The 16272-nt window shown below is 59.2% G+C and overlaps 1 protein-coding gene across 1 annotated transcript; it reads right to left on the reverse strand.

The window, feature by feature from the left end:
- Window positions 1–1689: 1689 nt before the first annotated feature.
- LOC119096744 (sterile alpha motif domain-containing protein 11) lies at window positions 1690–14294 on the reverse strand. The gene is made up of 4 exons (XM_037219656.1): window positions 14067–14294; window positions 10921–11218; window positions 6886–7432; window positions 1690–2693 (listed from the first exon to the last, which is right to left on the reverse strand). The coding sequence occupies exons 1-4, from the start codon at window positions 14119–14121 to the stop codon at window positions 2472–2474; spliced, it is 1122 nt and encodes a 373-aa protein (XP_037075551.1). The 5' UTR covers window positions 14122–14294; the 3' UTR covers window positions 1690–2471.
- Window positions 14295–16272: the final 1978 nt, after the last annotated feature.

Raw genomic sequence — 16272 nt, forward strand, 5'->3', positions numbered from 1 at the left:
ACCCCGGAGTTGACATAACGATAGGCTTGCGTAACACGCAGCAGGGAGACTAAGCCGCGAGGAACGCCCAGGAAGCGTTCTGACGTAATCACGCTCATGAATGGCGCTGCCACCTGTAGAGATGTAGGCGCCCACAGCAAACGATTGACGCATTGACTTCGACGCTCGATGCAAAGATACGGCGCCTACCGTGGAGGCTGTTTCCGACCCGTTCACGTGAAGAGAATCCCCGGCACTCCTGCGATTGTAAGAGCATTACCAGCATTGTTGTTGCGATGCATTCCAGCTCGGAATGCACACACATGCGGTGTTCTGCGGAGAAAATGCGGTCGTGATCGCACAGGAAATCTGACTGACGTGCCGCAAACGGTGCGCCTTCTTAGAACTGCAGTTACGACGCGACCGGCAGTCGAATTATGCGTCCTGGTCACCATGAGTAGTTTTCATTGCGCGACAGTTTTTGCTGTCTGCTAAATCTTATGATCTATCCGCACAGTTTTGCACAGATACATTTTCTTATTTCGCCGCACAGCATAGCACTGCTAAGTTTTCTGATCCAAGTCACAGTTTGCAATATGAAGCATTCTGATCCATCTGCACAGTTTTGCACGGTTATGCTTTTCAGGGTTTTCATTACTTTTACTATGCTTTTTACCATACTTTTGCTATACTTTTTTCAGGTCCTTCATTCAGGTTGGGATGGCCCAGCACGTTTCGTCCACGAAATACAGCCTGATAATATAATAAGCGTGTGTAATGCCGGCTGCAAATTCAGATGACACCGATGATCACTTCGCCGACCAGTCTGAGCTCTGAGGTCACCCAGTGCCGAAGCGAGGCCAGATGGCGCTCCGGAGACCCCCAGCCTGGCCCCACCCGTCTCACCTCGCACCCCAGAGCGTGCTCGCGGTCTTTATTGGCGTCGGGCGCCGGTCCGTTGGCGGCAGCGAGCCGCGGCCGCCGTGACACCGGCTGAGAGGCGCCCGGGGGTGACACGCCCTGTCCGCCGGACGCTGGGTCAGCGGTGGCTGCACTCAAGGCAGGAGCAGCTGCCTCCCAGCTGCTCCAGGGACGAATACGAACAGAGTGGAGATCACGGACGCACGACCAGTCGGCCCCTGCACCGCCGCAGTGGACGCTCCACCGGCCCGCTGCTGACAGAACTGCTTAGGAATATCATATAGACACATATATATATATATATATATATATATATATATATATATATATATATGTGTGTGTGTGTGAAGAAGCATCTTCCGGTTTTTGACAGAACCTGCATGAACAAAGACGTTCTGCTAACTTTTACGAGTTCATATATCAGTACGTTGCTTATGCGTCTTAGATGCATGATTATATGTCTTTTTGCTAAGGTAAGCTAGTTTCCAGCACGGACAAACCGTATCGTGGCAGCAGTAGTGAATATTGTATTATATCGCATATTGCAGTAGACCGCAGTAGTGAATATTGGGATTTTACGTGTCGTCGATGCATTGCCGAACATGTAATATTGAGATTACACTTGAGTATGCATACTTTTTGTCGTGTTTTACTGTATTGCAGATTTGCATGTTAATGTATTTTATCAGGACATCGTGTGCCTAAAGAAGCTAGTGATATCTTCTTTCCATAACGAATTTCCGAAATCTGGGAACCTAGTTCTTTGGTATGCTGCACTCCCTAAGAAGCCTTTGATAAAACATGTGTATTTGTATCACAGCTCGTTATCAAAACACGGTCGTATGTAATATTGCATCACTTCATCTCCCAATGTAGCTCAGCCGATAACATCATAATGCAAACACTCATCAGAACACTGATCATTCTGTGCACAGTGCAGGTACGTGAAAAGGTGGTATAATAACAGTCATCGTAAGAGCTGATGAAAGCGGCACAGACATAAACAAGAGTGGAAGCATTTCACCATCGGCTCGGAATAAGACGACTTACACAGATGAGACGTCCAAGAGAGGGATGTGCTTACGTCGTAATTGCCGAATGAAGTCCAGTGAGGCCACCATGAAGAACACATTACGCATGCCCGATTGATCATCGAGCTATAGGATTATTTATGAGCACCCTCCAGGGGTTAGCATGTACTTATCTACAACAACTTAATCATAGACATTGGAGCCAGCAAGTCTGCAATTGCAACATGACATTTAAATTCGCTAATCCACATACGGAGCAAACATCTTTGTGGTCACCCAGCCATAATTCTGGAGAAGCGGGCCAGCTCGATATGCGTAACAACAAACAAAGGCGAACTCTTCACCGATCAGTAACGACTCTTTGGCCTTGAAGCCCACAAGTCTGCCAGACATCACTATACAACGACAATACCACCGCTGATGCTTCTTCCTCGTCGTCGGATACAATGTAACGAAGAGCCTCCAGATTTGTTGCACGGGCCAGCTCCGGTGGCAGCGACGCCTCGGAGTTCCCAGCCGTCGACGACGAACTGGCGGCAGTCACTGGCTCTTCGGCGTCGAGAACGGCAGCATCGGTCGGGCGGTCGGCTTGGTGGCGTGGCAGTGGGTGCAGTGCATGCAGACAGCGCAGTGGCCGATCTTCTGACTGAGCGCCGTGCGCAACTTCAGCGCCGGGCCCAGCTTCAGGTGCAGGATGTTGGTCAGGTGTTCGGCACTCAGCAGCGGCAGCGTGCTGCCGTCGATGCCGTGCTCCCTGAACGTCTGAAACAGGGACACGCGCCGCCGTCAGACGGGTGCAGCTGAGGTCACTGACTGACCGACCGACGCACGACGAGAAAGAGGCAATATCAGGGAGCCCGTATGTCATCGAGGAGCCTAGTGTCGGCTGCAGATGGTGCGACCACACATTAGCGACGGTCCGTGAGCGTCGCTGGACGGCCAGGCACCGGCGACGTCCCGTTTTTACCCCGGCACGTTCCCACAGCGCGCCTGAGAACACCATGAACCCCAGGCCACGTTTCCTGTTTTCCGTCGAAGCTGGCCGCTTTCTTTTTCACGTGAGCGCCGCCGCCAGTTTCCGCTCGACGGCACACCAACTTCCTGCGAGCGGCGAACCGCCCGCGGCCACCGCCACAGGACCTTCACTCCACACGGCATTGACGGCCCTTTAACCCTCAAAGCCATTCGATTTCCGATCGTCAAATTCAATTACAGTTAGGGCGCGGGTCGGAGGAAGTCTCGTGGTCTACTGATGAGCTTCGTGGTCGGCGTGTGGGAAGAGTAAGAACTGGACAAAAAGGAGTGTTTGTATCCTTCAAAGAGTGTAATGCCCGCACTCCGCGTCCTTTTCACCCGGTGTTTACAACCAATGACGATGACTCGGAATGCGACGTCGCCCGCGGCCTCTGACTATTGTGAACACTACGGAACACGTGTTAACGACCACCGCCAGCATGGCGGCATTCCTCGTCTCGCAAGCTGCAGTGACCATTAGCCGGCGCGCTCTGGAATGCTCCAATTTTCACGCAGAAGCCTCGGTGCGGGCAGTGAAATGGGTCATCTGCCTAGCGCGGCGTAAACGGGTCGTAATATGCGGCCTGCGCGCGCGCCCAGGCGTCCGAACACGCGCTCGGCGGGCACTTACGAGCCCTGACCGTACTTTATTGGCTCTACTTTTTAATAAGCGGTGCGGTGATGGTCCGCCCAGATAGCTGCTCGGCCGCTGACCGCGTCTTCTGAAGCTGCTCGAGAGGGATGGGAGGTCGCGACGCGCGGAGAAAGTGCCGTCCAGCGCGCTGCCGGCCAGCGCCTCCGTGAACACCGCCGCTCCGGAAACTTAATATCGTAATTTACCGGCCGAGAGCCCACCGCGTCTTATCCCGGCATCCGAGTGGACAGGAAATTATCTCGGGCCGTATTACTATCGGCCGTGGCGCGGCGTGCGCGCCGGCCCGACCGGTCGAGTTTCTCCGGCCGTGCTCCCGGGCGCCGGCGGCCAGCCGGGTGCAGTCGGCCGGGCGCTGACGGCCTCGGCACGCCGCCGGCCGGCGGGGCGCCGCGTGCAGCCACGCCGTGCACGGTGCACGCCCCAGACCGGCGGCGGCGCCGGCGGCCGGCCGCTCGCTGCTCGGCCGGCTAATGTATGGGTGACGCCGGCTCTAATGGGGGCTGCCGGCCGGCACGGACCGCCGCCGGCCCGGTCACGGTATGCCGGCCGGCCGGCGGGCACGGCACCGTCACTGTCGGCAGTCGGGTGGTGCGCTGAATGGGAGAGCGGCGCGGCTCTGTGAGAAAAGGGACGCGAAGGAGGACTCGAAGGGTGCCAAAGCTAGCATATTCTTTAAGCATCTAAGAAATTAAGAACAAATAATAGAACCAGTGGTAACATATACCAAGTCGACCTCACAACTGCACGAATGCTTCTTTCGTGGCCCACACCAGACTGAGGTCAGCCATCGTGACGGTGACCTATCGCAGCGTCACGACGTCCACGCCACCCCGACCGTATTTGCATAATCTGCCGGCAACTCCTTTCACGAATGTAAATTTCTACCCGATGATTTCAAGACCACGAGCACGAGCGCCGGCGGCCCCGGGACCCCGTGCGCCTCGGCAGCCCCCCCCCCCCCCCCACCGGCGAGCGGGGCGTGTCGGCGGTCGCGGGACCTCGTGCGTCTCGGCAGCCTCCCTCCGGCGAGCGGGGCGCGCCGGCTACCGTACGGCGGCAGCTGCCGGGCGTGGTCAGTACGTCAGAAGTCCGTCGCCGGCCGGCGGCGGGCGCCCCTCCCTGTATGGGCGTGGCCGCCGGGTTGTGCACGGGGCTCGAGGTCGGCAGGCCGCGCCGCTCGGCTCGTGCCCGGCCTGATGGAGGTCAGCCGGCTGGCGATGGGGACAGGTAGCCGGCCACTGGGCGAACGCGGAAGCTGCCGAGGAGGCGGTAACAGGGCGGGCGCGGCCCGGGCAGTCTTGCGGCAACGCCTGCCCGCCTGTCAGCTTCAGGCTGATCGTCGGAACTTCAGCATAACGCGGCAGAGCACAACTTCCAAAGATGTTTTGACCAACTTCCACCAGGTTACCCATAGTCTGAGAACTAGCGACACCCCGACGCCAGGTAGCGTGCGAGATGGCGATTGGGCACCCTGTAAGCACATCAACACTTGTTCTCCATTGATGGTGATTTAGTGCGCGTGGCGGGTGCGCCCGTTCCCAGGGCGTCCACTTGTGACCATAAAGCGGCCGCGCGGCGGTCGCTGCTGGCCAGGCGGCAGTGCGGCCGCCGGCCGCCGCTGACCGGCTAACGGCACCGGCCACTTGTCTGGCGGCGACAAAAGTGACGCGGCGCGCCGATTTATCGCTGCGCCGCTGCGCCGCTTGAGATACTGGCTCCTTTATCAGGCGGGAGCGGCTGGCTCCCCGGTGTCCGCCGGCGGCTGCGCGCCGCCGGCCGCCCACAGCCTCCCGGCCGCCGCTTCGCACGCCGTTAGGCTGCGCGTCTGCGCGACCCCCGACCCGGGGTCAGCGACACGACGACCCCGGCCTCTCCAGCACCTGCCAGATAGAATCTTGATGAATTCTTCGGCGGCGGGGCGGCCGCGCCGGCTCCTGGGGTCAGCGCAGGTCGCTGCTGTTGTGTAGCCCGGAATTTATAGTGGGCTGCGCGCAGCGGGCCGCCCGTAATGAACGGGGTAACGGCGTGTCTGAATTCCCCGTAATAATAGTACGCTCCCTGGACAAGCCCTCGTGAACTTTGCGCTCCTGCTTCCTGCTGCAGCCGAGCCACCGGCAGCTCGGGTAAAAAGCGGCGTTTTTGCCCACCGCCAGCTGAGAAGCGTCAAGCGTTGACTCCTGGCAGGCTTCCGTTTGCGGGCGGCGGCGTGGCTCGGAGGCTGCCCGCAGCCGACTTCGAGCGAGAGGCGGGGGCCGCCTTCCAACGCGACGGGCTATCACTCTGGCGGACCGCCGAGGACAAAGCGCTCCTGCCAGCCGCCACCTCGCGCCCTCCATTTACGACCCCTGGCCGGGGGCTGCGGCTCGGCCTTATGCCGGCGTCGACCTTTGACACGGGCGGTATGTCTGACCGGCGGCTACCGGCTCCGGTGTCGTCGGCGGCCGATAACAGCCGCTGGCGGGGCCGGTCGGCACCGCGCCGCCCTCTCTCCGCCCTCTGTCGGTCGCGGCGCCCGTCGCGGCGCGCCCGCCGCCACTTGAAAGGCCGCCGGGCCAGCCCAGGTCGTCGGGTCATGTCCGCCGAATGCCCGGCCGGGTCGGGGGTAATGGTTATCATTGTTGTCGACTCGTCGTTAGGCCAAATGCGATCCCGGTTTCTCCCAATCACGGCGCCTGGTGGCGGCGCCGCGGCGCCGGCCGCCGCTGGTGGCGTGGCCTCTCATGGTCGGCACCACTGCCCACGTGACCACCTGAAGCTGAGCTGAGCTCGGTCGACCCGCCCCCGGCCCGGTCTAGTGGTGGAGGGGGGGGGGGGGGCGACTGGTTCGGTGGCCGCGGGCAGTGCCGCTGCAGAGTGGGAGGCTCGCTGGATGCTATCTCGTGGCGGCCAGCGCCAGATGATGCCCCAGCACGCCCTCCTCCATTATCAGAGGTCACGGGGGCGAGGTTGAAACGTCGGAAAAAGTCATCATTAAGGCGAGGAGGAGAACCAATCTAAAAGTTGCTCCCGGTGGTTATAAATGGCCGCGAGAGCGGCTCCAGGAGGACTACTGATGAGCGCGGCGAGCTCTCGTGGCCGGTGGCTACGCGGTCCATACGGGCGGTACATCTGGAGCAGCGCCGCCGCCGCCGCCGCTGCCGGTCGGCCTGCGCCGAGGTGGATGTCAACAGCAAGGACGTGCCCCCAAACATGTCGCACGGAGATGTTTAATCTGTTGTCGTGGTGTCACAACAGGACCGTGGGTTCATGGAGACAAATCGAGGGGAAATGGGACCAGGTACTCACCTCAGCGTACTCGGCGCAAACGTCGACGGAGCGGACGAACGAGCACACCTCGTCCACGCCCCACGAGGACACTGCCTCGGCCTCGGGCGAGCACGGCTTCTGCGTGCAGGCCGAGCCGTGCAGGGCGGCCGCTAGTTCGGCAGACGGCCGCGGCGAGGCGCTGCCCACGCGCGCCGCCTCCTCCTTCAGCCCGAACAGCTCCTTGAAGCCCTTCTCTAGGCGGGGCCGCTTCATGTTGGAAAGGTCGAGAGGCGCGCCCTCTGGCGGCCGCTTGCCGGCCGGCGCCGCGGCGGCCGTCTGCCCGGCAGCCAGGTAGTCGGACGGCGTCAGGCCCGGCCGCACCATCGACAGCACGTCCAGCATGGGCAGGCCCGAGAGCGCCGCCAGGTGAGGATGCACGGCCAGCAGCGGATTGGCCGCCGGCGCCACCTCCTCCTTCTTCTCCTCCTTGGCCGGCGACGCCAGCAGCGGCGTGTGGCCCGGCTTCAGGCCGTACCGGCTGTAGTCAAAGCCGCGCAGCAGGCCGTTCGCCTGGCCGGCAAAGTACCTGCGGCACAAGCAGACGGCTCATCAACACCATCGTCATCACGCCCACACACAGGCCTTGGGGCTCTCTCGGCGGGGCGCCCCAGATTTACGACCCTCCGCCGACCGGCCGAATACACACACGCACACAGCGGCGGAAACAGCAACGGCTCATTGCGGGCCGGCGCGTAAATCAGGCCGGGCGCCGGCTCTCCAGCCAGAGCGACCGATCGACACGCGCTGGGTTTACGGACGCCGCCGCCAGTAAAGGCGTCCATCCGTTACCGGTATAGGGCGGTTAATGAAGCCGTGCGCGTCAGGTCGGGTCGCCGCCGGTCACGACTGCACGTGCCGGGCGGGGCGGCGGTCGGCGGCGGGAGGTCGGCTCGTTACGAGCGTGTCGTGACCGACCCGGTGGGACGTCCCCCTCCCGACGGACCACCCGACGCCGACTGTCGCCGGCGCCGCGCCGGTGGCCCTCCTCGCTGGCGTGTGCCGTCCGCGTCCCGTGCTCGACGCGCGGCGGCGCGGCGGTGGCGGCGGACTCGGGCCGGCGGGGCCGCCCGGCGGCCCACTCAGCCGCCCAACAGCCAGCCGATGGCTCCCGGCCGCCATGTTGACCTTTCATCCCATCAGCGGGAGGCGGCTAATGTGGGCCCAGCCGGCGGCCGTCTGTTAGCTCTGAGCCAAGGTAGCCAAATTGTTCTGTAAGAGGGTCAGAGGGCAGGCGCGTTTGTCTGATGCGGCCTCCGAGTAGAGATGTGGTCACGCCGACCACCGCCGCCGCTCGGCGTTGCAGGCTGGTTAGCGGCCGCCATTAATTCCCATGTCGTCTCGCCCGCGGGCCCCGACTTGGTTTCTCCCGCTCTCTGTTCGCGTTTTTATGTGAGTGGCCAGGTTTCACCCGTCGTGTCTTTATGGACAGCGTGGACACCGGCACCCAACTGACCGTGTCCACCGTGCGCGGCCTCTCCCCTCTGTCTGGGGATCGCCCAGCACCGAGCTGGGAACGAGCCGACCAGCGGCCTTATCGTTCCCGAGCCGTCACCCCCATCGGGCCGAGCGAGATACGACGGCGCGCCCCGCCAGGGCGACGTCGTCAATCTGTCAGCGGCACCCCGCTCTCGGGTGGCGACCGCGACGCCCTGTCCAGTCGTGACCTCGGCGTCTGAAGCGCCGCCGGGTCGCGCGGGGCCATGCGGGGTCGCGCGCGGTCACGAGAGGTCATGCGGGTCGCCGGACTGCCGCCTCCGGCGCCGGGGCGCGCGGTCCGCGGCCCCCGCGACCCGCTGCGGCCACCGGACGCCGTCCGGCGGTGGTGGGGCCGGCAGGTGGCTGATCGGACGCCGGGGAACACGACACCCCTCGGCTCATGGTAGAGCTCCCCCCCCCCCCCCCTGGTAGCTGACCCGGCGACCCGCTTTACGTGAGCGGCGCTCCGGCCAGTATGCGGGGCGACCGGGGAGAGCTGAGGATCGCAAGAGCCGCCCGGCTCACCGGAGCCGGCCGGCTGATGCAGCAGAGGCCTGCCTCGTTACTGGCCTAGTCTACACTGCCGGGCTTTGTCGCAGGTGTCTCGTCCCCACCTCTTGCACCGGCCGGTATTGCCGCCCCCCGCTGGGATGTGCCGTGTCCACCGCCAGCCCAAGCCGTGACCAGTCGGCTGGAGGCCCGGCTCGTCGGCGCGGGCGCCGACTGACGACCGCACCCGTCGCCGCTAATGTCCGACCTCGGTCGCGACCTTCGACCCGCAGCGGGTGCCGGCCAGCGGGACCCGGCGTCCGTAATTGGTAACCGCTCGTTGGTGGTAATTGTTGAATGCCTCGTGCACGTACGGAGTGACCCGGGCGGCGCGCGTGTGGTCGGCAGCCGGCCGCGCCGCCGCCGAGCCGGCATGAAAAACAGCGCACCGATCGGCCGCTCGTGACGCCGGAAAGTCACGGGTTTGGCGACGGACACGACCCGGCCAAACGCCACGAGTGTAAAAATGGGGAATCACTTGACGGAGAGTCGTGCGCTTCGGATCGTCTGCGGACGGTCGTGCGCGTTGGCTGCTGGTGAACGGCCGCGCGTACGAGCGAGCTATGTCTGTCAAGAGGCCTGCGGCTGGTGCCGTACTGATGCTTTTTCAACGCAGGAATCACCGTGACTAGACTTTAAAGTGTCCAACACTGCACATTGCAGGGATGGCAGGGTGGTGAGGTGTCCCGCTATGTGAGTTGACCTGACGCCAGCCCGTATTGACAATTATTCAGCCAGCTGTCTACTCCGTGTGCATTGTCTGCGGGACCCACTCGGGTCCGAGACTCAAGACCATGCACAGCAGTGGGGTCAAGAGCGACACTGTTGGCTAATGACGGGCAATTTAAGCTAAGGTGAACCAACGACCCTTGAGACGGCGTTGCAGTGTGTTTGATATTAACACAAGTCTGGGCTGGCCGGTTTCGGAGATGTAAGTAGAGATGTTAGGCAAGAGATGTGATTTTTTCGGGCGATAGTTCGCGCATGCGTTTGAGGCAGCCCCTCAGAGCAAGCCGTCTAGATATGCGAAATTATTTTTTGTGACAACATCGTTTCCATCCCGTTAAACATTGGCATTAAGTAATGGCTTCGAACGTGTATGAACAGGCCATGAAACAAGCATGGACGATTATTTCGCCAAACGAAACGGCAGCAAGGACACGGCCCACTTCAAATGAGAGGCAAGGAGGATTGATCAAAATAAGTACCGGATGTGCGTTTACGTTAATTGGCGGTTTCATTTCTCAAAAAGCCATCCGGTTTGAGCATAATGTGAGTTTCCACATCATTCGGTGTCACCATTGCTCAAGGCGAGCGTTGGAGGTTCCGCCTCGTCGGTACCGGCTCATCCTCGTCACCAAAATATGGACCAGTGCTCGGCCGACGGCCCCAATGGCTGACACGGTTTACTGTCGGCCGTGCGACAGCATGGATGTCGCTGGTCGTCTGGCCGGCGGCCGGCGGCCGCACGGCCCCGGCCGCGGCAGCTCCACATTCCGTCATTACGTCGCCTGCACCGTACCCACGCACAGGTACACACACACAGACCCACAGACACCGCGCGGCCGGAGAGAGCTCTGCTGTGGGAGCCGTTCTGCCTGAGCTACTTCGTGGCCGGCCGGTAAATCACGCTACACGGCCGTCGCCGGCCATCGCTCCGACGTCGGCCGGACACCAGCTGACCGTCGGCCGACACCGACACCGACGCCACCAACAAAGCCGCAGGCGCACTGCCACGTGACAAACGGACAGACTGGCCGGCTAGGCCGGTGTCGACACCGCTACTGAAGCGGAAGCCGCTTGGCAGCCGCGAACAGCGGAGAATCGCGGTGGGGGCCATCATTGATCAAGCCATACACGAGAACCAGGCCTTGCGAAAGTCGACTCCACTTGATCGCAGCGGCCAGCGTGCTTGTCTGACACAGTCGACTGTCAGCTGACAAGCCCGCACCACAAACAGATGGGACGGCAGACCGGGCGGGTACTCACTCGTTGGGGTTGTTGTTGTTGTACTTGGCGGCGAGGCTGCGCATGAAGTCGCTGTAGTTGCGCGGCGGCAGCGCCTGGCTGGTGACGGGCGTGGCGGCCGAGGCGGGCGTGGCCGGACTGTGGCGCTCGTGCGGCGAGCGCTGGGAGCTGAGCGAGCGCGGCGAGCCGCTGGGACTGCGTTCGGGTGTGCTGCTCTCGCGCTTGACGTCGGCCGACTCGAGGGTGCGCTTGCGCCGCCGCTTGACGGCCGGCGTCACACTGAGGCCCGACGGCAGCTCCGGGCCCTCCGTTTGCCCATCTGCAACGGAAGACGGTAACTTATAGCCAGGGGTGCGATGGCTGACGGCTCATTAAGTTTGACCGGTCAGGTAAAGCGAACACTAGCGGGCGCGTCACTGAGATTATGAGTGGATCGTTTGGCTCTGTCTCCCGGACTCAAAACCACGGAATCTGTGGTCATTAACCGAAGCGATGCGCCTCAATCTACGGACTGACGTAGCCGTATTCTTTGGGGTCGTATTTGTTGCAGCCTGTCAGGTGCTGTGCGCTCAAGTTTGGAGGTCGCGCGTCACCCTGATACGTGGGTCCCTGACGCAGGTGAATTTGGCAGCCGGAACTAATTATCCCCGATAATTTGGTGAGGCATAGTTGTCTAGACCCAGCTAATCGCTTCTCGTCCTCCAGGCGTCTTGTTCCGGCTCTTGTAAGACATTGGAGGCGCCTTGTTCGCTGTCAGTCATGCAAACGAAACATGCGTGTTCGCTTTTGAGGGGCAATTATCCACACAGTTATATTGGTGTAACTGGACCCCGAAGACAGCTGTCGGCACACTAATGCCGACTGGCCGCTCCTTTTTCCACTGCGTGCAGTGCGTAAGCGCTTTCGGCAGTGACTGCGCCCAGACCTGCCTGTGACCCGTTAATCCGACCTGACCGCCGGCTCGGACGCCCGGTGGTCCGACCGGCGCGCGCGCGAGGAGGGCGGGGGAGGGGGGGGGGGGGCGGTGACGTGGCCAGCGGACGCTGCGCGGCTCCAGCGCCGATGTGACTGTAAGCCCGAGTCAGCACGGCCTCTCATCGGCCAGGTGGCGCCGGGTCACCTGGGTCACAGCTGCGGGGGAGGGGAGCGCGTCTCCCGGTCACCCTCGGAGGCAAGGGGGAGACGTGTCGACACACGGCGGGGCTCGCGCATAAGGCAAACATATCGCAACTTATCATGTTAAGGGCACGCGGCCATGTCCAAATTAATGAGTGTTTGGTTTCAGTTGAAACAAATGTCATGACAATGGTCTTGCGTGATCTTTTCGGGCAGTGAGATACCCAGTGACATTCTTAACGTGGCAAAGCTACTGGAGAATATTAAAATGATGTGGCAACAAAGGCCTTTTCGAGGGGGCAAATTGAGATGCATGCCTTCCGTGCGAGAGGTCCCAGCTAAACTCGTCGCCGTTATGAAGAGTCACATTGTACTGTTTTTGCGGGAGCACAGAGAATAGATGAGTACCACCATTCACTGGCCTTGAAAACACAATGGATCGCATTTTGCGTGCCGATCTCGTTACCGGAAACTAGTACGCGGCGACACATGCACAGGTGTGACAAGAGACCTCTGCACAGACTACAGCGCAGCTTCAACCCCGCGAAATGCAGCTGGCCAAACAAACCCACGATATTTTGTCTGCGGCAGGATAACCTTTGGCATGCGAGCCTTGCACATCGGCTTAGGCCCGAAGAGCCAGCTGTTAGCCGCGGCTTTGAGACGGGCTCGTTAATCTCCCGAGGTATGCAATCGCCTTCTCCGGCCCCACTCAGAGTCACAGGTCGGCGCCGCGGCATCGGCGCTGCATGGTGAACATATGGGACCTGCGCAGGGAGTCCAACTGAGGGTCGGTTCAGCAGGCCGGCGTATGGGTGAGGCGCTCGCTGCTGACTTCGGACGGGGCCCTGTGACTCGGCGAAAGCTGTCCCGAAGACAATGGAATGGGCGCCGAACGGTTCGTTTGTATGTATCACCGCGAAATGAGTATGCAATCCCAGCCATGCCTGTAATATGCTCTTGACGGGAAAATTGATGTCAACAGGCAAGATGGGTTATGGCCGAAAATGTGTCTGTGTGGTCCCTCGTTGGTATGCAAAATAAATATTTTTCATCTTCACAATTTCCTGCTTAAAACTACCATTCTTCTATCACGTCACAGGAGTACGGTGTCGCAAACAGCGGAGCCTATGGCCTTGTCGCAAAAGTTAAACAGCTCCATACCAATCCTTCAATCGCACCATTAACTATACGTGACAAGAAGTCAAAGGTATTTCAACCAGTGTTTTGAAGTGTTGCTGAGGATGTGCTGCTGCAAAAGTGAAGGCAACGCATTAAAGTGCTGCTGAGGAAGCCCAACGATTTAATCCATAGACCACATATACGGGCCGTCCGACTTTCTTCGCGGTGTTTGCTGACTTGACCACCAGTGCTGTGATGCCCGCTTACTTGACCACTAGTGTCGTGGTGCCGGCTGGCCAAACCACTGGTGCTGTGGTGTTGGCTGACCTTACCACTGGTGTTGTGGTGCCGGCCGACCTCAACACCGGTGCTGTGGTGTCGACTGACTTAGCCACTAAATGTCGTAATATGTCAGTTTTGGCCACTACATGCACAGGGCTTCTGGAGCTCTGCTCTGGTTCAGATCAGCAAGAGTCACGAAAACAGCAACTTTAAGGATAAAGAGGCCAGACACCTCATCTTGGTTTGATCAGTTTTGACAGCGTGACCGAGAGATGCGTGTAACGTGGTGCGTGCTTAAGGCCTCGTTGAGGACTGCGGGCACGCACAGAAACGTAACCCGCCACAATGCGGACGCACATAAAGACATCACCGGATGCACGCACGTGAGGAACTGCAGGGCTGCATAGACCGCTAACACTCCGCAGCATGGGCCCCGTGATGAAATGGCACACCACGTCAAGGAGAATTATATTTTGTCGTACAAATGCAAAATTTATTAGTGTACAAGCCCCACTCTATAACTGGCGAACGCCCCGAAACTGCAATGCATCTATGCATGTTACTATAGTTACCGAGGTTCCGGTAGGCTATAAACACAGTCCCAATGACAACTAAATCAGTTCACATACCACACGCAAGCGACTTACTTGAGTAGCACCATTTTGGCCAGACGACAGGTCCGGTAGACTCGAGGTCGGTCATGTTGTGGATAGCCACCGTGAAACTTGGGGTGGGAAACTGGGAGCAAGAACCACGATCGCCACAGATCGTATGGCAACAACTGGCAGTGGACTGGGCAGACTCAGCAGGTGGCTTGAAGGCCAGAGAACCACAATTCTTCGGGAGCAATCGCGCGCGCCTGCCGCCTCTGCCACCACCAGCGACGGACTGCGGTCCAGTGGCGGCCGGCTCGCCAATCACAGCGCGCACGCGCTACCGGAGGTCAGCAGGCTCGACCAATCAGCGGCCGGCATCCGCGCCAGCGGAGGTGCTCCCAGGCCGGCGTCCGCTCGTGTGTGAACCCTATCGGCAATTCTGCCAACTAGTTTCCGGGGCAGCAGCAAGTGCAAATGCTTATTTCCGGGGCTGACATACAAATGTGACTACAGTGTGTTCAAGAAAGAAGTGTGTCAACGTCAGAAGTCAACCAATTTTATGAGAATCTTGATGGACAAAATGCGTTTTTCAGCTTGCTGGTCCAAGAACGGCGTGTCGTGCCGTCATCACTCTTAACCTAATTGCTCCGTATCTGAAACTGTAAAAAAGCTACTCACTTTTTCATTGCGAAAGTATCTTGATATCGTCGAATGCATAAAATTCAACAATGCGGGCGAAGCGCGAGAGCGATTTTTATATCATCTTGCACACGCATTGCCCTCTTAGTTTTCGTCTCGTTCCCCTCGATATTTGTTAAAGACCAACCAAAATTTGAGAGGAACTGCAACCAAAAATGTGTTTAGCAGAAGTCTGCTCATCGGGCAGAGGTGAGTTCCATGAATCTCCACGCATTGATGCAAATCTTTGTATCAGCACTATGTGCATCTGCATCCACTGTATTAATGACACTTAACCACAATACCGTGACAACCCCGCTACGGTACACTTAGAAACACCTAAAACACAGTATGAAACGAGGAAAGACGCTAGTCTCCCCGGCGGTACATTTGTGGTGGTATTAATTGCCGTTTGTGAGAGGCGTGTAAAAATCAGTTAACGCAATCGCTTTGTCTGCGTTACCGCAAATGTTCCTGGAGCATTTGACCACTGCTACGGTGTGCTCAAGGACTATTTATGCTGAACTAAAGCCTTTCTATTGCAGTGGTTGTGTGCTGAAAAAATTTGAGACACGTGTTAACCCAACATCGCGACTATAACGACATCCGATATTCTTGCAAGCTGAGTCTTGGAATGGTTTGCTAAAGCAGTGGCTAACGTAAAGCCATCATACGCGCAGCTTCCAGCGATAACAACTCCAATACTGTGAATGGCTTAAACAGTTTCTCTTGAAATCCTGCTTGCTCTTTTGGTTTATTCCGTCGTTGTCGTTGGGAATTGTCGACGGACTGATCTGCTGAGGTAAAATGGCGCGGCCTGCCCTCCTGCATGACCCTTGAAGCTAGGGCGAACACCGCCGGGAATCGAACACACTGCCTCTGGTTTTCCAGGCGAGCAGCTTAGCCACTACACTACCAATGTACTCATGAGTCACCGCGGAGTGCTACATGTGGCATGTGTGTGAATGGCATGCGTACATGTGCGTAGCATTGCCGTCCGAACACACTGCCTCTGGTTTTCCAGGCGAGCAGCTTAGCCACTACACTACCAGTGTACTCATGAGTCACCGCGGAGTGCTACATGTGGCATGTGTGTGAATGGCATGCGTACATGTGCGTAGCATTGCCGTCAAACAACGTTCACAGCAAGGGCATGCCCCAAGCAACCACCTCAACGACAAGGACTGCTCTTGAAAAAGCAATAAGAGTCGTGTTATCGCAGTAAAGAAAACCCCTTACAACGCTATTATTTCAAGGCATCAGCACTGATGAATGAAATATGCCGGACATGACATTGAAATTGACGCGCTTACGTAAGCAGAGACCGCGGCATCCAATTCAAGTCAGCCTGGAGCACCTAAAACATCACTTGATCCAGCAGCCTACCTCAGCACACCTCTCCAGGTCAACAATGGGGCACGGAAGCCGCACCACCTTCAAACTGCCAGAGGTCAGCAGGCACGCGCGGAGGTCACGCGGGTCGCGCGCGCGCGGCACGGCTGCACGTGCGCCTCGACGGTGACGGGTAATCAGGCGGTCACGTGGCGTCGGGTCACGCCCCGAGCGGCCGGCGGCTGAG

The sequence above is a fragment of the Pollicipes pollicipes genome, unplaced genomic scaffold (genome assembly GCF_011947565.3).
Source record: "Pollicipes pollicipes isolate AB1234 unplaced genomic scaffold, Ppol_2.1 Scaffold_4295;HRSCAF=5057_pilon_pilon_pilon, whole genome shotgun sequence".
NCBI classification, from domain to species: Eukaryota; Metazoa; Arthropoda; class Thecostraca; order Pollicipedomorpha; family Pollicipedidae; genus Pollicipes; species Pollicipes pollicipes.